This window comes from Talpa occidentalis, unplaced genomic scaffold (assembly GCF_014898055.3).
Source record: "Talpa occidentalis isolate TD23 unplaced genomic scaffold, MPIMG_talOcc4v2.1 talOcc4.13, whole genome shotgun sequence".
Lineage (NCBI taxonomy): Eukaryota > Metazoa > Chordata > Mammalia > Eulipotyphla > Talpidae > Talpa > Talpa occidentalis.
The window spans coordinates 18,254,516-18,280,558 of record NW_023601322.1 but is presented as its reverse complement, the minus strand read 5'-3'; the positions used below and the strand labels follow the sequence as shown (position 1 = coordinate 18,280,558).

Here is a 26,043-nt window from a genome sequence, read left to right as displayed (position 1 = left end):
AGGTACCCCCCCAACCCCGCTTCACCAGAGGGAATCCTTTGCTGTGGGGGATACTGCAGCTTACTTCTGTCCAACTGGGCAGAAGTAGAGAAGAATCAGTATGATACCAACTCAAGAGAAGCATGTGTTTCTCCTCTGGAGCCCTGCGGAACCCCTGGGGTCCTGCCCTGCACAGGAGCCCTGGCAGGAGGGAGCCAGACCATTCTCTGTCCCCAGCACTTCGAGGGTGCTGCTCATAGGCCTGCCGCCCCTCCACGCACCTGGGCTTTCTTGCTGTCCTGCTGCTCTCTCTTCTCCAGCTGCACCTGCAGCTTCTTCCTTTCCTGTTCAAGCTCCCGCACTCTCTTCTGCAGCTTCAGGAAGACTGTCATGTCCATGGCCGCCTTCTCCAGACCAATTTCCTTCACGGGAGGACAGAGCAGGGAAGAGGAGGCTTCAGGATCATAAATGCTATCGGGAACATACTGTCTGCCTTGATATCAATCAGCCACCTGTCTTCTCTCTGCTTTGAAATGGCATCCCCGCCTCTGATACAAAGCCAGTAGCAGCCAACCACCATTCCTCATATTCAAGTTGGTGCTCTGGCCTCATTTTCCTTCTAGATCACATCTGCGTCTCACCCATTTATAGTTCTCCCATGTGGGTCACTTAAGGTGACCGATCATATATTCCAGGAACAAATGGATAAAGACACAGCTATTTTGTTTGGAAGGTAAAACACTCCACTTTTAGAAAATGATCTCACACCAGAGAAATTGTAAAGCACAGGACATAACATTTCCTGATAGAGAATCATCTTGGTAACTGATCACTGGAAATGTGCACCTTGAAGCAGAACCAACACCTGCCTGCCCTGACTGATTTCTCCAGCAGTTCTTACAGCATCAATTCCCAGTCAATTCCTTCTCTTAAATTCATGGCTGGGATGGCCCTCCAGGGTTGTCATGTGTGGATGGACATGGACAAATGTGAATCTGCGTGAGCATTATCCATGCGGATTTTTAAAATGCTTGCAGAACACACATGGCAACACAATTGGTTCAAGCAGCATTTGATGGCAGCTCCGTGTTTAGTCAGCACTCTGCTGGCTATCCTGACCAACACCAAGAACCAGTCTCAGCTTCCTTGAAAGCATAAATTCAGCGATGGACGTGCTTCTGTTTGCATGAAATGGTCACATATAAGCACCTGGGAGGCGTGTCTAGATTTCCGGCTGACAGAGCCCCCAGGACCCAGCTCTAGGAGACCGCAACAGCAAAACTGAGGACCTTGGGTTGCATTACTAAATGCTTACCAAGTGCATACAGCAAGCGACAAACCACATCAAACTGCACGAGAGAGCCAGACCTTGTTTCTATCCTGAGGGCCTCCTCTTCTATCCGTCAGCTATTACTCCACCACTGGCTGGCATCCTTTATTTTTCTTGATGGCACTAAACTGTAGTGCCTGCAGTTACATTACAGACTTCTTCCTGCAACCGGTCTGTTTCAGACTTCATCGCAGCCCCTTGAGGGCAGGGACCATCTCTGGCCCTGCCACAGCAGTTTCTTAAGGGCCCACCAGCAAGCTGGCTCCCAGATGTGCTCAAAGCACATTCCCCCTCTAACATCTCTCCTCCATGTCACTCTTCAGACACGTTATAAGCTTTCATGTGCTTGTGATTTTCTTTCCAAATGCCAGAGGAAAAATTGTGTGCCTAAAACCACACACAGGATAAAGCCCACAGTAAGGTGCATTATTTATTGACTTTATGAGGTTACGAAGGATAAAGATACAGTCACTCAGCAAATATTTGTTGTTCCAAATAGTCCAAATTTTTGCTGTTGTTCTTTGATTTGTATCTAGCTAAGTCAAGGTGGAAGTTTTCTTGAGGATTTGTGGCTATTACTATATGCAATAGGATACTAAATGAGGATAAACTTTAATGAATATTTTAGTGATTTGGCGTTCCTTCATAAGTCAGCCATTTCACCTCTCTGGAAGGGTCCTGTGTGCCAGGAGGAATCAGGCATCTACCTTCCTCCTTCTTTCCTGGACAGTGGGTGGGTGAACAAGTGTGTACTGCTTTGCACAGTAAAGGCCCATTTGAGAGTATTGTCTGGAGTCCACTGGAATGTCCATGGTGCAGCTGTCAAGAATGTACCCTGGGCATTTTTGCCACCACCCCTGGGGCACACCATGCATAGTCACCCCCTCCCCGCCCCATAGTGCAGACAGTAGCCAGGAGCGGCCTCACTCACCTCCACCTGCTGGAGGGCATCCTCTGTGTCTCCGACCTCAGACGTGGAGATGGAGGGGTAATTGGAGTCAGATTCTAAGCTACTCTGGTTTGACGGGTTCCGCCTGTGGCCTGGGGTTTGCTGTTCACAGAGAAAAATGTGAAAACTCGTAGCGAATTCATGTTAATAAGAATTATTACTTCTCAAAGAGTAGCAAGCCCTGGAGTTGGTCTTTTGTCTCATTTATCCACAATAGGTGGTGTTGTTTCCTACAGCAGCGCCTAAATAGAGCTATTCTCAGAAAAGTTCATGTATGGTCTAAGAGTCCTCCATCTAGCTAGCCCACAAAACCACAGTGAGGAGAGAAGGCTGCTGCACCAGAGGATTGAGGTCCTGTCTCAGTGACGTGCAAATCCCTAACACTTAGGCCAACTTCTCGAGCAAAGTCCTGGGGAAATAACTCCTTGCCCCGGTCTCCCCTGAAATTACACAAAGGCATCCAGTCATGGGCTTGCTTGAGAAAGCATGCTGCGAAGCTGCCCCTCAGGGTCCTCCACTCCAACTTGCACGCTGCTGGTTCTGATTCTGAACGACAGCAAGCACATGAGAGCCATCATTCAGACTGTTCATTTAAAATGCCTTTTCCCTCCTTGTATCGGATCTGTCTTGGTGTGAAACTGATCTCGGTAGGAAGATTTCAGGTTTCTGTGTATGTTCCTAGTCAGCTTCTCTCCGGTTTCTATGCAATTAACTTACTCAGTATTGTTTGACTATGCGTGTCTGGAGGGACTGTTTATATGGAGTAAAGAAAATAAAGACAAATCCTGAAATACAAAAATGCTTCTATGAGTACTGCATTTCATCGACGATCAGGAGAAGCCATCAGACCCTCGTGGGCCTCTTGGCAGCTTGTGCTAATGAAGCTGAGAAGTCTCAGAACACCTCCGCACCAATATTGTCGAAACGCAGGGATTTTCCCAGAACAGGAAACAAGGAGGATGACACATGCACTTGGGTGGAATTTTCCTCAAACTCCTAATAGGTCTTTATAAGACCCCAAAGTAGGGAAACGAGCTTTTCCTGAGAATGAATCACCAGGTCCCACTACTTCCTTATGGGGTAGCTATCACCAAGGATGCAAAGCATCTTGGACAGGAGGAGGGTGGGGGGCCGAGGCGGAGAAGAAGGGGTGTAGGTGCTGCACAGGATGGACAGCAGTAAGCCAGCCAAGGGGAGGTGCAGGGGGTGGCGTGGGGTGGGGTGTGCTGGGCGTGAGGGGACAGAAGCTCCTCCTTGCCTTCATGACAGTCAGCTCATCCCGCAGGTTGTCATATCTCTGCTCCAGCCGCGAATACTCCTTCACTAGGGTCTGGTACCGGGAACGCTCCTCCTCCAGTTCCTTCTTCATCAGGAGATTCTCCCTGACAGAGCTCTGGGCAAGTTCACCTAGAACGCAAGCAAGCGGGATGCAGCTGTGCTCGCACACGGATCTCCTGCCAGTATCGAATCCAGGCTTCTGAGGACTCTTGCTAAAAGGCTGCTCACAGCTCAGAGTTTATTCAGCTGCTGCAGGAGGAAGCTTGTCACTGCAGCCTCCATGCTTGGAGGGTAGGGGGAAGCCCCCATGCTCTTTAGGACAATGGGGGGAGGTGGGAGGCAGATGGCAGGCGTGACAACTCCCTCCCTCAAGTAACGCGCCAGCCCCTCTGACACCTGCCCCAGCAACTGCTGACAGAGTTCCTGGAAGAACTCAGGGTCCGGTCCAGTTCCTTCCCTCCTCCTGGTCTTTCAGGTTTTGGGAGTGCAGGGAGAGTAAAGGAGAGTTGAGGAGATAAAGCCAAAGGTCTAGAGTGGGGGACAGAGGGAAGACATACACATAACATGGGTGGGCTCCCTCCCCCCCCAAACTTATTATTCATATCAATGGAAAGAAAAAGAGGGATTACAAACAGTAATTTTCAACAAGATTTCAAGCTGGGTGCCTCTGTGGTCTCAGGCGGTTCATTCTCTCTTGATAGAAGAGGAACTTGAGGAGATGAGAAGGTGAGGGGTTTGCTGAGGCCACACCGAGCCCGGTAAGAATGGGGTCTGGACCCCCGACGGTTCTTCCTTAGTCAAGCACAACATGGGGACTGACAGCTCAGAGGCTGGTGGGTGCTTGAGGGAGGTGACCTTAGACCTGACCCGTGACCCCATCTTCAGCCAACATGAATAGATGACCCATGGGGTAGAAACAATCGTCACAAGTCTCACTGTGGATGCTGAAGATAGGACAGCAGCGCTGACGGCTCCTCAGTGCTCACTGTGGGCCCAGCCCAGTCTCTCACTCACGCCCAGTGTCCTACTCCTCACAGGAGCCCCCACGTCTGGACTGTGTGTCCACCGTGCAGGTGAAGACACTGAGGGCTGCCCTCGCTAAGGGGCTTGCTCTGGGGCATGCGCAGGCATGTGTCCCCATTTTTCCACGTGACTAGCAGCTCACCTGGGGCCACTAGGGACAACCGCCGTGGAAAAGAAATTGAAACCCAACATCAAAGCCCAAGCGCTGTGGAACTTACCTTGAGACTGGCTGAGGATTTGGTTGTTAAGCTGCTCTTTCTCATCTTTCAAGAGAGCATTTTCTTGCTCCAGGTCTGCAACTCGCTGAAAGAGAGCGTCAGGGAGGGATGTGTCCCCGGAGAACAGGCAGCCGAGAGGCTCCCCCTGTGGGCTTGAATTTCAACTGGTGTGTCTAAAGGCTCTTTTCATGTAAGAAGATCGAATTGGCTTTCATTTCGAGGGAGAAACTGTACACCGCAAGAAAAATCCCAGGAAAACCACACAGATGTGCTGACTGCTGACGGGCAGCCAAGGCCTGTGACAGCCTCTGAACAGCCCACAGCAGCCCCACGAGCCTGCGGGCCTGCGGATCCTAGCACCAGGCTCTAGTTTGCCTGCATTTGTTGCTCTGTCTTGGTCAAGTCTGAGCTCTCAAATCTGAATCTTGGGAGGGCCTGGAGTTCATGATGAAAACAGCCCGACCTGCCTGGGCCCATCTCACTGGACCTCCCGGTCCAGGTGTTGCAGAGGGAAGGAGACCTCCCGGCATGCGCTGTCCAGTCTAGGGGTCCACCTCTGACCATGCTGCTAAGTCAATACCAATGTCAAGATCGCTGGAGAGAAAGTGGCAAAAAAGAGAGCAAAAAAGGAAAGACTAACTGAAGAAAAGGCCTGGTCTGTTCAGAGAAAGAAGAATTAAAACAGTAAGAGGCAAGTTTATTTTAAAGCGGTTACACTGCTATTTACTACTGGAACACCTAATTGTATGGATTTAAAAATGTAATACTTCAGCCGTGTCCTAGGAACTAGAAATTATTAGTGGTGAGCGAGGAGGAGGGGAGAGGGGCCTGTTTCTTTTGTAACATGGGGGCTAAATCACCACGGATCCTCCTCTGCACCTTCCCGCTGGAGTCCCTGGAGACTCATTTTGCAGGAAGGCGTCACGTCATTTTCCCCACACGTGTCGCATCTCTGCCTTGGTGACACAGGCGGAGAAAGTCTGCGCGAGGTAGAGACTCAGCAGGGAGAGGATGTGGAAATGTGCCCACGGCCCCTGAATTTAGGCCTCCAGAGGCTGTGTGAACTACAAAAGGACGCCCGGGTCACCACGTAAGTGTGGTCTAAAGCAAGGACGATGAGTCTCAGGGCCACAGGTCCTGCCTCTATGAACCCCAGGTCCCTGCTGTAAAATTGCTGCCCACCTCACGGGGTGTTTTCAGCCTTGGATGAGGTGATGCATGTGGAGCTATAGCATATGCAGATGGGCCACATTCCAGGGCCAACTCTGGATCGTGAGCTATTGCCTCTGGAGCCACCAGCCCCATCGGGGACACAAAACAGCTCAGCCACACATGTTACTTAGCACAGTTATCACTGATAACTTGAAAAAGGAATGAAATACACGGATACACACACAACACACAGCAGAGGCTACACAGGAAGGCAGCTAAAAGGTGTGGATAGATGCTCTGGGTGGGGGGCGGGGAGAGGCCACCACAGGGGGGCCCTTAGTGGAGAGGTGTGAGCTGTACGTGGCTGGGGTCAGGGTGGGGGATGCCCAGGCTCTGTGGACACGGAGGTGAGTCCCTGCCCCCAGGAAGACCTGGCATGCCAACGACAATCGTTAGGGGTGGGGAGCCCGAAGTTTTCCAGGATGCCAGTTCCAATACATTTGCTTCCTTTGCTGACAGAAATATCAAATCCATTAATTAAACATCTACTGGCAGGCAGCTCCTTCAGTCTGCTTCACTAGTCCCATCAATCTTGCTCAGCGCAGAGAAGCTACAGGACAAGCCTGGGAGGAAACCAATTGTCTGATTACTCAGCATGTGTTCAGACTGGACATAGCGCCTTTGAGAAGCAGGACCCCCCCGACGAGGCACAGAAGACAAAGCGCAGATGGAGCACGCGCCCCCCTTCAGGATTAAAAGGTTCTGAAGACCCTGCAGAGGAGGCTATTTTGCTTCCACATTCTTTTTTTCCTGGACAGAGCTGGGCGTTGCCCACCGTGGGTCATCTTGTGCTGGTTTCTTCTGGGGCATCACTAACTTGGGACTTGCTTATGTTTGGAGCCAGGGAAGCTGCTTTGCGTGCTCTGACCCTGTGCCTACTGCACTGTCCTTGAAAATATTTTTTCTGCCAGCGTAAGCTCTCATTTTATCTAAGACCTCATTCAACACATTCTTAGGAAACAGTAACAATTTTTTTTTAAGGCAGGAGAGAGCAGGCTTTTCTATTTTGCTCAGCTGACGAAGGTTTTCATATTATAAACCCTTAGGCTCCCTTGCATGGAGGCTTGGATATTTTAAAAGCGCTGAGTCCCCAAATCACAGGCCCAGTGGGAAGCAGGGAGTCGACTAGTCAAGCGTTCTGTCTGTGGCGGAGCCAGAAGGGGCCCCATTTTATGTGACTCCTGGCTGGCACAGGCGGCAAACATGCTTTTCCGCGCCTCCTCCTAGGCTCACCGATCTCAAGAGTTCTCAGTTCTGATTGTGGCCTTTGGATTCTACCTTCTGGGTTTTTGTTCACATAGAAAGGTGGCTGTCCATCTGTTTCCAAGGGCCACATACCACTAGTAAGGGATTCCATGGCTTGTACAGGCCTGTAGTTCCATCTTATGGGAGCTTCCCAGCACCCCAGCGCTACTCCCAAACATGAAGTCCACTTGATGCCTCTGGTGCGTGAACCAGCAGGTGACTCTGGGCAACATGCTGGGAGGGCGGCTTTTTCCGTGCCAGCCTGCCTGCACTGGGAGGCCCCAAGTCTTTCTTCCTTCATTACCTAATCCCATGTGGATCCACTCCAGAACCCTGGGAAGTCCCCAGAATCTGGGAAAGTAGCGATGGACAGAGCAGAAGTTCTGCCTGGGACAGGATTTCAACGCGTGCAAGCCCGCCATGCACTGGCCCGAGGCTTTCACCTCTCCTGCTCTCAGTGTGGCTGCAGCCTGGCTGAGGCCCAGCCAGGCAAAGGGAATGGGGCGGTGGAGGAGAGAGGACGACAGGAGAGCTGAGGTCCTCTTTCTAGAAGCCATAAAATGTCTTCAGAAGGGAATTTAGAAAATATTTAGACCGACCTTGTTTTTGTTTTTAAACAGATGAGGGAAGTAAAGCCAGGGAGGTTTCCTGTGTACCCTTGGTAAGAGCAATGCTGGGATGAGAATCTGGAAATTTCAGTGTCTACCCCAGGGCCCTTTCTGTGGCGGCATCCAGCTGGCCCCAATCTCGAACACTGAAAGCTTCTATTGAGTTCAGATCACTCAAGCCCTCCCTCCTCAGCTTCTCAGCCCACTGCAGCGATGGACAGAAACCAACAGGAAGGCCCTGTGACTCTCCCTGTGGCTGTGGGCCCCTGCAGGGCGTTGGGCGAGCAATGTATCAGGGCTCTGTGGTGGCTCTCGGTGGCGCGGGGGACCAAGCTGGTTTAAGCGGCTCTCTTAGGAGTGAAGAAGGGAATCTCTGTCCTGACTTTGGAGAAGGGAGTGGGGCCAACCCCAGAAGTTCTATTTCAAGGGGTGAAGAGCAAACCTATGGCACACCCTACCCAGAGAAGGGGAGTCAGGCAAAAGCTACCAAATCTTGCACTTGAGGAAAATCCCCCAAAGCACAATGGCTATTACGGGAGAGCTAAAGGCTGGCCCTAACCACTGAGTGCAATGTCAAGAAAAAAAGCCGCTGCCCCCCCCCACCCCCGGCACAGTCTGTCACACCAGCCTCAGGTCCCAGAGCTATGCAGTGGCTAATTCTACAGTGTCAGGAAGGTGCCCAAAGGCAGGTATGTGTCTCCCTCTCAGGGGAGAGTGTTCAGCTGATGGCAGCAGCTCAACACTGGGTAGGTGGACAAACACTTGTAGGGGTCCTCCTAAATGCATGTTAGCCTGCCTGGGCACAGCCCCAGGAAAGCCCATGGCAATTTCAGAGCTGGAGGAAGCAGCCTCCGAGGAGGTGCTCTGTGGGCCAGTCTACCACCACCCCCTGCCCTCTGGCTTCCACATACCTTTCTCAGCTCATTATTCTCCCTGGCATGGGCGTCCTCCAGGACCTTGCGCTCCGAGTGGGCCCTCTGCAGCTCCGTGCGCAGGCTCTCCACCTCCTCCTGCAGCCTCAGGCTGCTGTCCTCAACTTGGGTCTGCTGGTAACGGGCCAGCTCCTTCTTCAGCTTCTCCACCTCCATGGTGTGCGTGGACGTGACGGCCGACAACTGTTCGGACAGCGTCTTGAACTCTTTGTTCTGGGGAGCAATGGGGACGGGTAGGAAGGTGGGGAATAAGGTCATGTGGCCAGGAAGAGACATGAAGGCAATAAAATAAATGAACTTCCAAGGTGGGATTAAATCTCACCAACACTGCACGCCTGAGTGCTTTCCTGGCATCTCCTCACAAAACTCTATTGTGAGCCTAGGACAGAGGTAGGAAAACAAAACGCCAGTACTGATGTCCAGGGAGTGCTGAGGAGCAGGGGCAGAGCTGGGGACAGCTGTTCCCTCCTCTGTCCAGCTGGACAGACCTCACATCTGGTTTGGAAGCTGTGGGAATGACACAGCTGGCTTTCTGCATCTGCAGCCTGGGCTTTTCAGGCTCCCCTGCACTTTCACACTGGGTCTCCTGCCCCTGGACTTGCCGGCACAAAGAGCTGCAACCTAATCGCTGGCTCCGAGACAAAGGACCTCCTTCAGCATCCCCTCTCTAAGGAGGCCCTTGAGGGGCCAGGGGATCCCATCACCACCTGTCAGCTTGCCCTCCAGAAATTGATGCCCTGGCAGAATCCATCCATGGGGGTGCCCAGTCATGTACTCACTGAAGTGAGAGGTAAGTGAGAAGCAATCCCCCACGTCCCTGATGTGGGTGCGGAGGGACTGGGACTGTGGCTGTGATGAGCGCACATGGATGAGGCTCCAAGGACCCAGGCAGACTGAGATAGTGTCAAGTGCTACCATACACATGGACAGAAACCACAGCTGAAAGTGGTCTTCACTTTTCCCCACTGGCTTATCCAGGTCTCCAAATAAGCAAGTGACAAATAGTCCCTGATTATTTTTTACTTCCATTCTCTGCAGGATCACAAAGTAGAACAGCTATTGGCTAAAATACCAATAAACTGGGGCATCCCAGGAATCCATGATTAAATCACGCCAGAAATTAAGCTTCATGGAAAGCAGTGGGGAGCGAGAGATCTACTGTTGGGCCTGGCACAACACCAGGCAGGATGGGACCTGAAAGCTGAGACCTGCTGTCAATTCCACACAGCACATTTCCCGCATGGATGTCACAGGAAGAGACTCTCCACAGGGTCTCAGGAACCGCCCAGTTACAGCCCAATATGCCCTTGAGCCTGGTCTGGAGGACAACCTTGCTCTAAGTAATCACAAAGAAGAAATCCACTTAGGCAGCATCTGCTCTAGAAAGTCCAATGTCATCTATGCCTCTCACCCTGGACTTGCGCACCCTGGAGTTTGCACATGGGTGCGGGGTTCAGGAGGGACATGTGCTGGATAAGCCTCCTTGAATTTTCTTTCTTCTTAGCTGGAAGTGAAGTTCAGTCCAACTGTCACCTCCAGGTGGCACGGTCTGGGTCAGGTCACCAGGGGAGGACCGGGCTGTGGGGTAGCCTGGGCACATGCTCCTCGTGGACCCCAGAAACTCCCTGAGATGGCAGACTAAGATCCCCATTGGTCACTGTGGCCAGGAGAGCTGACCAGCTCTGTTCTGAATAATGAGGGCCTTTATGTGACACCGGTACTGAATCTAATTGTTTTTAAATGGCTAGGGATTAAATCAATGTTTGTGCTATATTTTTTCAGATAAAATATATATGGAAATAACCTCAAAGATTTAAGAAATTTTACTCTCATGATAAAAAAAACAAAACAAAACTAGAGGCTCAACTAATCTAAGTCACTTTACATGTTGTACATGAATACAGCTGGACTGGTAGACAGCAGGCTCACAGGGTTTTTTGGCTGAAAAATATGACCTGACCCCTCAGGACTACACTAGGGACACTATAAGAAATGGTTCCAGGAACTGTCACTGTACTTACTCCTGAAGGATAGTGTGAGGGATGTGGCTAATTACAGCACAGCTAATAAAAACCCACAGGAAAAAGTCTCAGCACCACGGACAGCTCCAAACCCCAAGAACTTGTTCTTTCAACAACTTTCAAGCGACCCTATTTGCCTTGGAAGTTGGTGCCCATTTTCTTCTTGTCTCTCCAGTTGAGTGCACAGAATCAGAGAACATTGTTGGTAACTAACCTTACCCTGGTTTTACCTTTCAGTTTTCTCCTTCACTGAGTCCCTGGTAGCGGGCGTACTGTTTGAAAAACCTTTCCCAGGTGATTCAACAGTGAGGCATGGAGTTGGGAACCACCATGTAGACTGATCATTGTTATCAATACATTCTGAGCTCCAGCTTACCTTAGAGAACTTAGATGCTAATCCCCTCTGCAGAAGTCAAGGCCCACGTAGACATTTGGCCATAATCTCAAGCTGTCAGCTCTGGCAGCAAGTAAAATTGAAACAGAAGCCAGGTCTCTGTCCAGCTACCCCATGCTGCTCTGACCAATACTCAGGGTGCCTTTACCTCTCTGTTGTCCCTGGCACACATGTACCCTCTCTTTCTGGCCTAAGAAGCTTGTGTGTCCAAGGAGGAACCCCCTTAGTTGTCTCTAGGCCTGACATGAAGAACAAAAGCCACTCATTTCCAAACAGCAGGCCCTATCTGCTAAGAGACTACAACAAGACAAGGACCTCTGAAGTCCTGGGGACTTAGACCCTCTCTAAGCCATGCCCCCTCTCAGGAAGCAGTGCCAAGTGTCTTCTCTGACATTGGGCCACATGTCCATCATAAAAGGCCATCCGAGCTAAGGATGATCTGCCTATGGGAAGATGGACCCAAAACCAGGCTAAGCTGTCCCCTAAGATGGGTGAATTCTCACTCACCTGAAGGGTCTCAAGGGGCAGAGATCTTAAAATTTGTCTAGAGGTGCAGAACATACTCCAGAACCAGATGGTCAAGTTTCAATTCTAGCTACGCTGTGTGACCCTGGGCAGGCTATTTCTCCTCAATGCCTCAGTTTAAAGTGGGAAAACTACTAATATATTTCATAGGGTTGAGGTGAGGATTCAGTGAGTTAATATATGAGAAGAGTGTCTGGCACATAGTGGGGCAATATGTGGAGGGGTGCAAGAAAGTAAGATCTGCTCCAACCCTCCTGCCCCTTCTGATGACCCTCTGCATGTCCAGGGTGGGAAACACCTGCCACCACTCACAGATGTTCACCAAGCAGGAAGCTTATGGCAAAAAGATCTTTTTAAAAATAGGTCTTTAAATCTGCTTCTCTTTGGATGTTCAAGCACGTGGTTGTAAAATACCAGATTTATTTTTAACCTCTCCAGTCAGCTTCAGAAATCAGCAATGTCAATGCAGGGTCTATGGCTGGAAACCCAGGGCTGGGGTGGCTGGGCAGCGCACAGGGCTCCTGGCAGGCAGCAGCGGTGCCAACAGCCTACATGTCCCTCTACTGGTACTTTCCTCAGAAGGTCAATTGGCAAAATTTGACCATGCAAGTATCTTTTCTGGTCAGTCACCAACAGCCACAATCATCATAATCTTTGTGCTTGCATTTTGCATTCAAATGGCAAGTTCTAGAGACCAGACCTTTTCCTTTCCACTGCTGCCCTCAGACCAATGTGTCTTCTCGCCCAACCTGGTGTGTCACTGCTGCTGAGCAGGGGCAGGTGCCGGGGCTCTCCACCCTGCCCCAAACCTGTCAGGCACAGCACCCTGTTGGAATCATACAGGGAACACCACACCGAGGGCAATGGACCCTTCTCAGGAAGCCTGAGAAAGAGCAGAGGAGCAGGAACATCTTACTGATCCGTGTGCTGCTTCTGAGCTCCTGCTCAGGACAGCTGGTTTAGCTATAAAATGGCTCATTTATTTTATTGCCCTATTAGGGTCATGAGAAGTTTGAAAAATGCTTAGCATAGCATAACACTAAGGGACCTCCAAAGCGATGGCTCGTGGCCCAAGGCCAGTTCTTTCTCCACACCCTATACCATGCACACCTGTTATTTTCCTTCCTTGCCCCTCTTCTTTCCTTACGCAGGAGGCAGCTGAAACCCAGCCCTGTGTCACCTCACTTCCCTGTGTGAGCAAAGCTCACACTTCCAGCTCTGGGACGCTACTTAGCAATGCTGGTACACAGGGAGGACTAGTATTTTGGTGATAGTTGGGCAATCCTGGCTCCTGGCCTCTCATCACTCCAATACCTGATTCTCCTCAGAATCTGACCCTTCTGCTTCTCTCTTACAAGGATCCTTATGAATAATACTGGATGCACACAAGTACTCCAGGAATACCCCCTTCTCGAGATCCCCAACAATCTAATCTACAAGTCCCCTTTGCCATGTTAAGTCACATATTCACAGGCTCTGGGGGTTAGAGCATGCACATCTTTGGGGACTATTATTCTGTCTGCCACAATCAGTGACTGTTCCTGCAGAGTGGGGTGATGCCCCAAGGACTGCCCTGCTCCCTCAGGTTCTGGAGGAAGCCAGGGGTGTCTTTTAAACACACCCTAGTGACACACCCGCCCCCAGGGGAGCCACCGCCACTGACCTGGTCATCGATCTTCCGCTGCAGCTGGACCACTTTGTTCTCCATGCCCACGTTGAGGCGTTTCAGGTGCTCTGCAGAGCGGGCCTCAATCTTGAGGGCCTTTAGCTCCTGCCTGGCCTTGAGCCTCCGGAAAGCACACTGGATGACAATGGCCGCGCCCCGCAGACGCTGGAAATGCCTGCGAGCCATGCAGCCCCGCATGTGCTTCTGTATGATGGTGGCCTTGTGCTCCACGAGGACCTGGCAGGGGACAAGTGTGCTCTTGGGGGTTGCACACAGCATGGGAGCAAGGGGAGCTCATGGGCCAGCAGAGGAGGGGAGAAGCAGGAATAGCCTCAGTGCTAGGAGGTACAAAGAGGTCACGCTTCTCAGACCTAAGACTTTAGTAGCATTTGTTTTAAGAGTAAATTTTAACTGGGCTCTGCCGCTGTATGCACCTGCAAGGAATCAGCTGTCCAAGTTCCTTTTTGTGTATTTTACTGGTTAGAAAATCAAGGTGTGAAAAGCTCAAAGTTAGAGAGGACTAAAGATTATCCAACTGATACCACCAGCTGGATAATCAGGTGATTTGGATCCTGTCCCGGAGCTGGAGAGATGAAGCAAAATTCTCCAGTGAGAGTTCACAATGGGCTAATGGCTTCTAATTATAAACTTGGTTTGGAACTCACTGGTATTTTTTCATACCAAGTTGAAAACCACTCAGAATTTAAAGCACCATTAATATTCGTGCCCCAGTGCCCTGCAAAATAAATGTTTGTGGAGTAAATGAGTAAATAAGCAAACATGTGGGAGACCAACATGGCCTACATCACAGCTCTGAGACAGCTGGGCGCACACACGTCACCAGCCTCCCCAGGGTTTCATAGCCTTCCCCTGGGGCCTGGTTTCCCCTTGGATGGCATCAGAGAGTGTTCCATCCCGGAGGCTGACCATGCGGTCACGTTTGCTTGTCACTTTAGTGTTTTCATTTGTTATTTGGAAAATCATAACTTCTCTGATCATAGAAGACACAGATGTTTGTTTCAGGGAGAAAAAAGAACATTTAGATATTTCCTGCAAAGTCATCTCTCATCTTAGCATGCACTTTGCTTGCGTGGGGGTTTTGGGGGGATGGAGGCATCCTGACTTGGGCCAGCTAGCCAGGGCCTGGCAGGGGGGCAGGGCCCCTTTCCTGACCTCATTGCAATGGGCACCAGGCTCCTAACCACTTTGTGAAGGGGTGGAACTGATGATCCCTAACAATACCCCCTCTCTTGAATCTGAGACCCAGAGAGTCACCAAGTTCCGCCACTGAGTGCCCGTGCGCCCTGGGCAGGTTCTCCGAGGGCTCAGCTGTCAGGGGAGCGACATTCCCGTGATGGTCAATCTGTGTCCATCTGACTGGCCACAGGGCGCCCAGATTAAACCTTGCTTCTGGGTTTCTGTGTAGGGTTTCTAAGGTGTACATATGAATGGGTGCGAGCCTCCCCCATGTGAGTGGGTGTCCTCCAATCCACCGGGGGCCTGAATAGCACAAAAGGTAGAGGAGGGAGGAATGAGTCCCCTTTTCACTGCTGGAGCTGGGACACCCCATCTCATCGCCTGCCCTTGCACTGGGACTCATACCATCAGCTCCCCTGTTTTTTAGGCCTTGGATTTGGAACAAGTTACACCACTGGGTTCACTGGGCCTCCAGCTTGCAGATGGCAGACTGGGGACCTCTGGAGTATTTCTTCGTAGTACGTCTTAATACATAAACTTAAATACACACACACACACACCTTATCTTGGTCCTGTTTCTCTGGAAAACCCCGACTAATACACCATATCATGGGACTTTGGAAATGACTCAGTGGGAGCAGAGGTGTGAAATCACTTAAAAAACAGGAGCACCCACAAAAGGTCATGTGAGTGAGAACCTGTTGGCTGCCACTGTAGTTCTGAGCTTGTAGCCTGGGATTCCTTCTGGGTGGTTACGTACCTGGTGGTAGGCTCTGCGCACGAACATGCCTCTGGCAAAGGCCTGGATGATGACAGCAGCCCCACGCACCCGCTGGTAGGCCAGGCGGGCCCTCCGCATGCGGTACTGCTTCTGGAACACCACGGCCGCCCGGGTTCTCCGCAGGTGCTCGGCCAGCCTAGGGATGGAGCGCCAGTGGGCCTGCGGCCGAGGCCTCTGAGCCAGTCACCAATGTCAGCCTCCTCCCTTGGGCCTGCCTGGGCACCCCAGACCAAGCCGATTCTCATTTCCCTTAGGACTGCAGCAACCCCTTGAGCACTTGAAGCACAGGCTCAGGATGGCAGAATCAGCATTCTCCTTGTGTTGTCAAAAAGCCTTCCCACAGGTTTAAAACTCAGTCTAAGTCTGACCAACTCTGGACCCTCACCTGTGCACTCCCCCACTACAACCCCTCTCTGCCCCCAGGAAAGTTCCAGTGTTTATACTCCTGTCTGTCTCTGGCTCCTCACTAGGCTTTGAGATGTGTCTCAATCATCTTACAGGGCCTGGCTTCATAGGTGCTTGAAGGAATAAACCTCAGACCTTTACACTCCTCTCCAGTTTTATCATCTCCCCAGTCCTGGCTGCCCACATGCACTGCACGGGGACACCTGCTTTTCTGTTTCACCTCTGCACTACCCACCTCACCCGCCACATGAGAAGTCAGCCTGAGACCCCTTGGGCGTCTTAAAAGCTTTTTCTGATGCCAGGCTCATAGTAAGTGCGCCAGTAGAAACTCGGGATATTAAACACTTAGAAAGGACCTTTGAAACAACTGCCGCCCAGAGGTGGCGGCAACACACCCTGCCCTGCCCGCTGCTGATCTGAGTGATTTCCCAGCTCCTTCTCCCTAAGTTATGCGCTCCTCATGTGGACCCTGCAGAGCCCCAAGAACACAGGCTCCATGCAGGCCGTCCCTGCTTTATATCCTCACCATCTGGTGTCTGAGAGCACAAGGGTACTCAGCGATGCCTTGACTAGTTGGCACAGGCCGTCGATAATAATTTACTGTTGCTACTCCTGACAGTGTTCTCATTTCTATAGCATTTCTTCCAGATCATCACTTGACACTCTGGAGGTAATTAAAGGCATTCATCATCTCTAGTCATGCTCAGATAAAGAGCGAGCAACTGAGTCTGAGCAGGCTGCATCAGGATACAAAGGATCTCCCCCACCATGAGGTCTCAGGGGCGCTCTCTCTTACATTTAAGCAGAGATGACGAAGCAGCCACTTGTGAAACTTTGGCCTGCAAGTGCAGGACTTCATAGCAATTATTGACTTCTCCAAGCAATTCTCTACTTGGAGAGGTCGCAGATTTTGAACTGGGTCTCTAATGTCCCGACTGTGCAAAGAACGGGGAGAGTCTCAGGTCACAGTGGAGACACAGCCTGCCCTGAAGCTTCATCAACTGATCAGGTGAGCCAGGAGGGAATGCGCATGGCAGAGGCGTTTCTCCTGCATGGTGTTTGGACAGGCAGGGGAGTCTGACTGGCATCAGTTCTGCGCTCCCATTGCTAGAGCTGCTTGTGGGCAGACAAGTCACACCCCACGCTAGCTCAGTGCGACCACTCATAAAAGGGGCTTGCCAGGCATTTTGAAATTGGTGAGACAAATCGGAAGTTCAGTCTAAGTGAACTGCGACTAAAGTTGAATTTGCCTCTTTTTCTAAAGGCAGATTATTTTACTTTGGCGTTGAAGTAAAGGTAAAATGGTGGTTTTTCTGGCAAAGCCCACTGGTCCTAGGTAGTGCCGGTGGGATGGGAATAGGGGAAACCAGGAGACCTGGAACTAGACCCAGTTCCTGACCTGGGAAGGACACAGGGGAGAAGGTTCCAGGAGCTGGGAGGGCCCAGGAAAAGCCACGATTACAGAGGCCGAGAGAGGGGCCAAGCTGCTGAGAGCCACCCCCACCCGCCCTGTCATGCTCGGCTCACCTCCGGGCCAGATGTCCTCGGCAGTAGCGCTGCAGGGTCAAGGTCGCCCCCTTCAGTCTGCGGTACTTCACCTTCTGCAGCCAACCCCGGACGGTTTTCTGGATCATGATGGTGGCTGCCCGGAATTTGTCAGCCCGAAGCTTCTCCAGGTAGGCCACCTGGCCTGCCCGGAAGAAGATCTTGGTGCGGCCAAACTGGAACTTGTCAGGATCCTTTGCAAAGCAGGGAGGGCAGGTGGTGGGTCATCAGTGAGCAGAGAGGTAACAAGTCCTGCCACCCCAGTTCCTCCACTGCAGAATTTCTCGCCAGATATCACCTCCTTCTTAGATACACATGAACACTCAGCATCATCAACAGATACCAAGTCCCCCCATCCCTCCTTCCTAGGCTGGGGGTCCAGGGAGTAGCAGTGAGCAAGACGCCTGCCCTTCAGCAACCAACAAAGACACAGGTCTGCTGGGCATTGGGGAGGATTAGGAAGACAATAAAACTGGGGGTGGGAGGGTGGGGTGGAGATATTTGCTTTTTAAGGTTTTTTAAAAATTTTATTTTATTTTATATATATTTTACGTCATTCTTCCTTTTTGTACAATGCATGCTTTCTCCTCTCAGGTGCAGTCCCACAAAAATTCCCACCGCCAAACTCACCCGCGCACCATCACCAGGGCCCCTTGCATAAGAACATTCCCTCCCTGTTCTCATCCCTCTCCCTCCTCTTCCCTTGCAGAGTGTCTCTAATAGTTGCCTGTTAGTTCTTTTAATTTATTTTTTTTCCTGGTCCCTTATTTGGTTCCCCTACATTCCTCCTGTAAGTGAAACCATCCAAGATTTTTCTTTTTCCTTCTTATTTCACTGAGCATAATTGGGGTGAAGATATTTAAATAGGATAACCAAGGAAGCCTTTTCTAGGAAGGTGACAGCTGAGCAAGACCTGGGTGAACTGAAGGAGGCAACGACAGCAAAGCGCAGGAGAAGAGCAGAGTGAATGTCCTGTGGTAGCGGCAAGCTCTGTATGTTTGAGTAGTAGGAAAACCAGGATGGCTGAGGGGGACCTGAGGGTCACTGGAGGGAGAAGCCATCACCATCACCAAAGGCCTTGTAGGTCGGTGCAGCAGTGGGAAGGGAAGTGTGGAGGGCAGTGCTCTGAGCAAGGGGGTGACCTGATCTGGCTGACATTTTAAAAAGGTTATCCTCAAGAGACCACACAGTTGTATGGGGCATTCCAGATTGTAAATAATGCCGCAAATAATTTTGTCCAGTTTCAGACTGTTATTTCTTTTTTTTCTTTTCCTTTCTTTTTGGATATAAAATTGCTGTCCTAATGACATCTGTTTACATAAAAATACATTGCCCTTCCCTGCGCTCCTCCGGTGGGTAAGAAAAGAACACTCGGCAGCCTGGGCGAGAACAGTGACTGTTAACTCACAGTCGCTGAATTGGCTCCTAACTAATTTGCTCACTGACATGGAGGTCCTAGAAAGAAGCCATGAGCCAAGGGCTGAGGAAAAACACACACCCGACTATGTTTCGGGTGATAAATGACTCTGAAATAAAGCAACTCACCACTTCTCGTGGCCTACCCCGTACAGGGCTAACAGGAGCCCAGGGTCCACATTAAGGGAGATGGTGCTCCCTGGGCGGGGGCACAGTATCCAGAGGACGGTCACTGACATCCCTTCCACGGCCAGGCTCTCTGTGAAGCTGCGAGGGACAGGTGCCAGCCTGGATCCAGCCCTGGTCTGCTCAGGCCATGCACACAGTGGGTCCTCAGCACAGCCAGAAACACCCAGTGTGCACTCAGGACAGCCAGAGGCATATGCTCCTCCAGAGGCTGAGTTGGGTGGGAAGGTTGAGGCCCTGCTTTGTCTCTGCTTTGCTGATGAACAGGCTGCAGCTCAGTGAGGGGGTGCCCAGAAGCATAAGGTATGCAGCTTAGCGTCACAGTCAATGGGAGACAAGACTGGATGCTTGGGCTTTAGCAGAGCTAGAGCTGGGAGGGGCCAGCTGCACCCCAGGAGCCAGAGTCCACATGTTCTGCTTCCTATTCTGGAAAAAGCACCAGGAAGGAGCAAGCTGGTAGACAAAGTCCCTGATTCTATTATGATGACTTTGAAGTTCCCACCTGCTGGAACCAGTCACCACTGGCCTGGTCTCACTGTATAATCCTCTCTCAGATCTGCTTTCTCTAACTCTAGAACTTTCTCTAACCTACTGGAATCTGCTGACTACTATTCATGTATCCATCAACCAGGGTCATCTTTGGAGACCCTTTCAGAGATCCTTCCTCCAAGAATCAGGAATTGAGGGAACAGAAAGGACTCTTAGCTATCCATCCCAAGCCACAACTCTATTTCACAGATAGAGGACCCTGGCCATTTTAGCGTTGACAGTATAGTGAAATGACAAACCCTTGGTGCCACTACATGAGTATAAACACAATCCTGGAAGACAGAAGCCGAGACCTGCTGACCAGCAGAAGATGGAGCCCTGACCCCACCTGGAAGCCAGGGCAGACTCCACAGACCAGAAGCATTGGAAAGCCCAGTCTGGAAGGACAGCAGAAGCTGCCCAGACAGGAAAGAGAAGGAAAAAACCTTCCACACAGTGCAAACAGCACATATTCACATAATGATTCATTAAGTAATTCACTTGTCCGCTTATAACTCCACAAATGGTTGGTGGGCTCTGCTGTGCTAGGCCAGTGCTCACAACCGGGGCAGGGAGTTGTCAACAAAGACTGTGCTCTGCATGCATTGGAGGTGGGGAGCACGCTGGGCTGGTGGGGAACATGCAGGACACATGGCGCTGGCAAGCTGGTATGCTTGGTGCAGAGCAGAGGCCACTCTGCCAGGCGAGGTCTGCACCTGAGCCCATCAGGGAGGCGGCCCTGGGCAGGGACACAAGGTCCAGGGAGCCGGAGGGAGCAGAGCAGGAGGAAGCTGCTTCAGCCCGCTGGACCTGGGGCAGCTCCAGAGGACCCTCTGGTGGGAAGCAGACTCTGCTGATAAGCCTGGAGAAATCCAGGGAAGGGCGAGGAAGAGGGGCGCTGTGACCTGGGCCAGAGAAGTCAGCCAGGTGGGAGAGTGAACGATGAGCCCTGGCCACACATGCATGGGCCAGCTCCCGGGACAAGCAAGAAAATCTGAGGGCTCTTGAATATATATTTTTATCACTCATGAAAAATTTTTTGAATTTCAAATTTTCTGAAATGTGGATACGACAGATGCAGCACAGCAAAAACCCCAGACTCCAAATAACCAACTGCAACCTCCAGCTAATGAGACTGTCCACATCCGGCTCCCGAGTGTTCAGCACCCTCTTCTGCACTGTCTGGAGCTACGGACTCAAGCAGCCAAGGCAGGCTCAGAAGGAGACCGCGTCACTTTTATAACACAACACATGACCGAAAGACCGGATCAATCTGGCAAAGAGCTACTCCAGGTGAATAGCTTTTCCTAGCAAAACAATAATGGAAAATTAAATAAAGATTAATGTAATTTTTTCTATTGCTTTCTTAAAGGGATGATTTTTTGATGTGATTTAACCCTTTATTTCGAGGATGATCATTCTCTGCTGAAATCCCTGAACACTCTGGAACTATAAATTGTTTCAGGCTCTGCCCCTCACAAGAGTCCAGTGGTTCCATGGTTATGGTTCTCCAGTCTCAAGGGTTAGTGTTGAGTTCAGGTTGTTTTAATTAAAAGAAAATCTGTTGCTTATTCCAAACCAGCACCTGGAGGTGGGCTGGAGGCTGGCGATGCCATAAAGACAGAGGAGCACAGCAACCCCTTTCCCCTCTGCTGCCTTCCAGGCTGGGCCCTGGCTCCAGGTCAGACCCTCCCACACTCCCTGCTGGGGGCGGGGAGGGGGGAGGGCGAGGCAGGTGGCTCACTAAGGAGCTTCAAGCTGCAGAGCATCTGGACACTCCCGAGCCAGCAGCTTGTGGCCAGGAGCTGCCCCAGCATGGACCTAGTGGGCTGCACCAATAATTTCATTTTCTGTGAGTGCCAACATATGAAAAAGTCTAGGGAATGCGCTAGACACACAAAGGGGCTTTCCTTCAAAGTCACTGGTGTAGGAAAATGGAGTAGCATCTCACAGTTCCAGCAAGAAGCAGGTAGACCACAGAGGATCTTCTCCACACCCCACCCCCCAGTTCTCAGGGCGCCCCATGGGCTCACCCTGATGAGGCTCTCCAGGACAGACTTGCAGATGGCCTTCTTGTCCGTGTTGACCAGCTCCCTCTTCTTGACCAGCACCCGGTACCGGTTGAAGAAGTCATGGTAGGTCCACCTGGCGGGAGACAGGGCGGTGGGTGACGTTTTGTCTCCCTTAGGGCCCTCTGGGAATGTCAGCGTGTGGCTGAATTACAGAACCATGGCTGGGAGGCTGAGGGAAAAGGGGGGTTCTGGAGGCACTTCTGGGAGGGCTGACCAGAGGAAAAGTGCTCACAGGGCTTCTGCCTGAGCACATGAAACCACCGCACTGTTGCTGCTGCCAAAGTGGGCTCCCCCCCGGAAGCCCGCCTTTTTTTTTTTTTTTTTTTTTTTTTAATGTTTTTCCATTTTGTTATTTTTAACTTTTAGGGGTTTTTTTTTTGAGGCAATATTTTAAATCACTATATGATTTAGGGGCACAGGTTCCCAGCTCTTGAAATGTATGTTACCACACAACACCTACCACCAAGGCACCTGCAGGCCCTTACTATAGTCCACTGAGTTCCCTCTCCAACCTGCTGCCCACTTCCCAGCCTCCCCCTCTGGCAGCCTCAGTTCTGCAGTCAGGTCTCTAGGGTTCACTTTGGTTTACTTCTGGATGCATCTTTGTTTTCTTTCTTTATATTCCACGTATAAATAAAATCATCCCATATTTGTCTTTCTCCTTCTGACTGACTCAGCTTAGCATGATTCCCTCCAGTTCCGTTCATGTTGTTAAATGGCAAGAGTTAATTTTTTTTTAAAGATATATTTATTTATTTATATAAGCACTGGGTACAGTCAAAAGCGCAGGAGGGTGAGAGGATTCACCAGAGACAGAGTGGGGAACAGAACAGGCAGAGTGATGAAATACACTGCTGAGGGGAGCAGCGGGCATGGCAGGAGAGGTCTGCGCACCATGTGGGACCCTCGCCAGTGGCTGGGGATCGAACCGGCGCTGTAGAGGCTGTAGGCAGCTTCGCAGCCCAGCGCTCAACCGCTGCGCCACCAGGGGAGGCCCAAGTGTTAATTTTTTTAAATAGCTGAGTAGCAGCCCATTGTACCACAGCTTTTTCCTCTACTCATCTGTTCTTGGGCAATTAGATTGCCATAACTTGGTTTTCTTCTTATTAAAACTAATGCTGCTCATTGTAAACGTTTTTCTCTAGTGCAGAAATTGAACAGAGGCCACCAAGCCTTAACCCTGGAGATAACACTGTTCAGGCACATTCTGGTGTACAGCTTTTTTCCACCAAAGTAGCTCTTGGCTATGACTTTCCACCCAATCATAGACCATTCTCTCCACCAAGACTTCCACAGAGGGTGAGATGGATTGGGGCAAAAATCAAATGGAATATTGCAATACAAAAAAGGCCTCATAAAGCTAAGTCTCCCTATTCCCCACACCCAGCCAGCTACAGGTGCCTCTGCCGGGGTGGGGGGGTAGGTTCTCCCTTGAAAGCAGCTCAGCACTCCAGCCTGACTCTGGGCACTTCCCACATTCTGCATCACAGTTATTTATGCACTCACTTGCCTTATTTCTCCCTGTGAGTTTGCAATTTCTGTGGAGAAATAATTAGAGCAGCATTTAGCTGGTGAAAAACCTTAAATGCTTCCAACTTCAAAATCTTTTTGCTGACAGTTCTGTAACTCAGGGATGTGATAGGCTCAAGGAAATTACGAGGGGGTGGAGTAGGAATTGCCAAGACACCCAGACCAGTACAGAATAAATTTGGAGTACAGAACATAGAAGTCTGCACTGACAGTGAGCAGCTAAGTGACCTTAGCCAGGTCACTGCTCAGACACCTCACCTCCCCATCTGCAAAGTGGAGAAAATGACATCCACTTCACAGGTACCTCTCAAGTACCTCCCACAGTGCTTCCTAAAGATCTAAATTACTCTTCCTTCCTGCCCAAGCCTCTCAGCTTGCTTCGCAAAGGTTTCCTCAGACAATGAGGTGAACTGGATTGGGGAGGCCACCTCAGAAGCAGACCAGCAGAGGACAGAGCTGGCAGGTAACAAAAAAGCAGGGAAGGGCTGGCAGTAACAAAAGGGGTTGGTGGGCGCCCTGGGGTCTGGGAAGTTACAAGTGTCCCTCACCATGGACACAAGCGGCCTCTGTGCACCCAGAGAGGAAATCTCACAGGAAAGGCTCCGTCACCTGTAACAGGAAGACCTTCCAAGTGAAGCTAAAGAGAACACATGGTTCTCTGTCCAGAAGCAGAGCTTCTTAAACGAGGGATGCGTATGAGGCTTATACAAGCAGAGCTTCCAACCCTTTGGAAGTTTTTCAAAAGGATAAATATCCTATCACCGAGCAATTCCCTGCCTCAGTATATTCCCAATAGAAATAAAAAATATGTTCACCCGGAACCAGGTTCACAAGAGTTCACAGTGACATTATTAATACTTGTCAAAACGTGGAAATAAGTCAAATGTGCGTTGTGATGAATGGATAACATAAAACGTGCTCACGATAAAATAGTGTTCAGCAATAAAAAGGAATAGAAATTTCTGACATAGACTACAATACGGATGAAGCTTGGAAACATAATCCTACGTGAAAGAACACAAAAGGACATATTTTATATGGTTCCATTTATATAAAAGAGCCTGAGCAGGCAAATCTATAGAAGTAGAAAGTAGGTTAGTGCTGACCAGGTTTGGGAGGAGGGGAGAGGGACCAACTGCTAAGAGCACAGGGATCCTTTCTGGGGTGACAGAAATATTCCACAATTAGATCATGGTGAGTTGGACAACTCTGTGAACATAATGGAAATCACTGAATTGCACAACAAACTGGGAGAATTTTATAGTACATGAATTATATGCCAACTAAAAAAAAATAGTCCACATGATACAACACGATGAACAAAGGGGATGAGGTGGGTGGGTGGCCCTCATGAAACCCAGAAACAGGACTTGTCATTACTTAGCACTGATGCCAGAGAGGCGCTCCTCGTGCAGAGGGAGCAGCTGCTCACCCCCACTCTTGCCCCCAGACACCCTCTCTCTGCTTCTCCTCTGTCCCCGACTTATATCCTGGCCCTCCAAGGGAACACAGGCTCAGGCCTGCGGGGAACCCAAGGCTGAAGGTGGCTCAGCTTCGCTGCAGGGGGAGGGCGGGGGGATTCTTCCCCACAGGCTCTGAGCTGGAACGAGACCCCAAGTGAGGACAGAGGAAACTCGAGTGGTCCTGGACGTGACCGGGCGCAGCACTGGCCTCCAGCATGCACTTAAAAACCTCCTGGGAAACCCTGTCAAGGGGCAGATTCGGATGTAACGGGTCTGAGGAGGGGTCCCAGCTGTGTCAAGGCTAACTTTGCTGCACAACCCAGCATCTGACTCCAGAGCCAGAGGGAAGGCCGTGAGATTCTGAGATAAAGAATCATTTCACTCCTAAGTAAGTGCCACATTATTCTTTTTCTGCAGAATTTTTAATAGCAAGGCAAGTAATTACATTTCTAAGGTTAATCAGGTTTAAAAAGGACCGTGAATCACACCAGTTCTCAAGCCTCCCGCTAGCCCTGAAATCCTAATGTGATTTTGTCCATATGGGGCTGGGGGTATGGAGGTTGGGGAAAGAGTGTAAATCTTTTCAGAAAGCACCACCGAGTTATTCTGAAGTGAAGGAGATGGAGGAAGAACTGAAGCTTTATAGTCGCTTCTTTTGAAAAAATATAAATGTTGCATATTCAAGTAGTCTTGCATACTATTATGGGGTTTCGGTGGTATTTGCTGTCCAAATTCCCCAGACGTAGTGGGCGATGCCAGTCCCTGGAGGGAGCAGGGAGGTTGTCCCCCTGTCGCCATGGCAGCTGCAGAACATGAGGCAATGCGTGGGGCTGGAAGATGGCAGTGTGGGGGCTTGGTCCACTGCCCGCCCCACTCACCGCTCACCTTCCTGTGCCGCCGAGGTGTGCGGCTTGCAGGAGAGAAGGTGCAAGGGGGTGAGGACCTCAGTGAAATGACACAGATGACGACACAGATGACTCGACGCTATCACAACACTAACAAAAACAGGCCACGGAACTATGGTGCCTCATTTCCAAAGTCACCCTTTCACATGGCAGCTTAGGGAGGGAATCCGCTCATTAATGCTCTCACAACAGCAGCTGAGACAGCACATATAAGGAGGGTATGGAAGGCAGAGCTCTGGATCTGAGCCCAAACATTCAAATCACAGCACTGAGTAACATTTTCTGTGACATCAGGAATACAGCCTTTCCCTCCTTTCCTACACTTTCCGCAATACCTGCAATTATAAAAACAAAAGGTACAGCTGTCCTTGTAATTACCTGCTAGAAAGAAATCTGCAATGGAACTCTGCCCCCCACATCCCATCAGCTGACCTGTAAGAGGCTAGAAAGTTTGGGGTGTCCAGGTCTGCTGGTCAGGCTGCCGCAGCCAGGTGGGGTAAACATTGGGGGAATGTTTCCATAAGTCTCCAACTGCACAGAGGGGGTGTACTCTCCTGACTGCCAAGGCAGGGGTGTCTGGGCAAGGTGAGCAGCTCACCTGGCCTCCTAGCATGCCGTGACCAGAAGGCCGAATG

General features: G+C 50.6%; 1 protein-coding gene across 4 annotated transcripts in view; it reads right to left on the bottom strand.

Annotated features, from left to right (window-relative positions):
• MYO5B (myosin VB) overlaps window positions 1-26,043 on the bottom strand; it is a 272,753-nt gene that overhangs the window by 38,973 nt on the left and 207,737 nt on the right. For 3 of the 4 annotated variants that reach the window (XM_054694054.1, XM_054694051.1, XM_054694052.1), the window contains exons 18-26: window positions 21,472-21,583; window positions 17,291-17,502; window positions 15,338-15,494; window positions 13,378-13,617; window positions 8,754-8,987; window positions 4,778-4,862; window positions 3,517-3,665; window positions 2,241-2,360; window positions 261-401 (exon numbers count right to left, since the gene is read on the bottom strand). In XM_054694054.1, the coding sequence (XP_054550029.1) occupies window positions 261-401; window positions 2,241-2,360; window positions 3,517-3,665; window positions 4,778-4,862; window positions 8,754-8,987; window positions 13,378-13,617; window positions 15,338-15,494; window positions 17,291-17,502; window positions 21,472-21,583 (1,450 nt within the window). The remainder of the gene's footprint in view (window positions 1-260; window positions 402-2,240; window positions 2,361-3,516; window positions 3,666-4,777; window positions 4,863-8,753; window positions 8,988-13,377; window positions 13,618-15,337; window positions 15,495-17,290; window positions 17,503-21,471; window positions 21,584-26,043) is intronic. The other variant, XM_054694053.1, reaches the window with a different exon arrangement.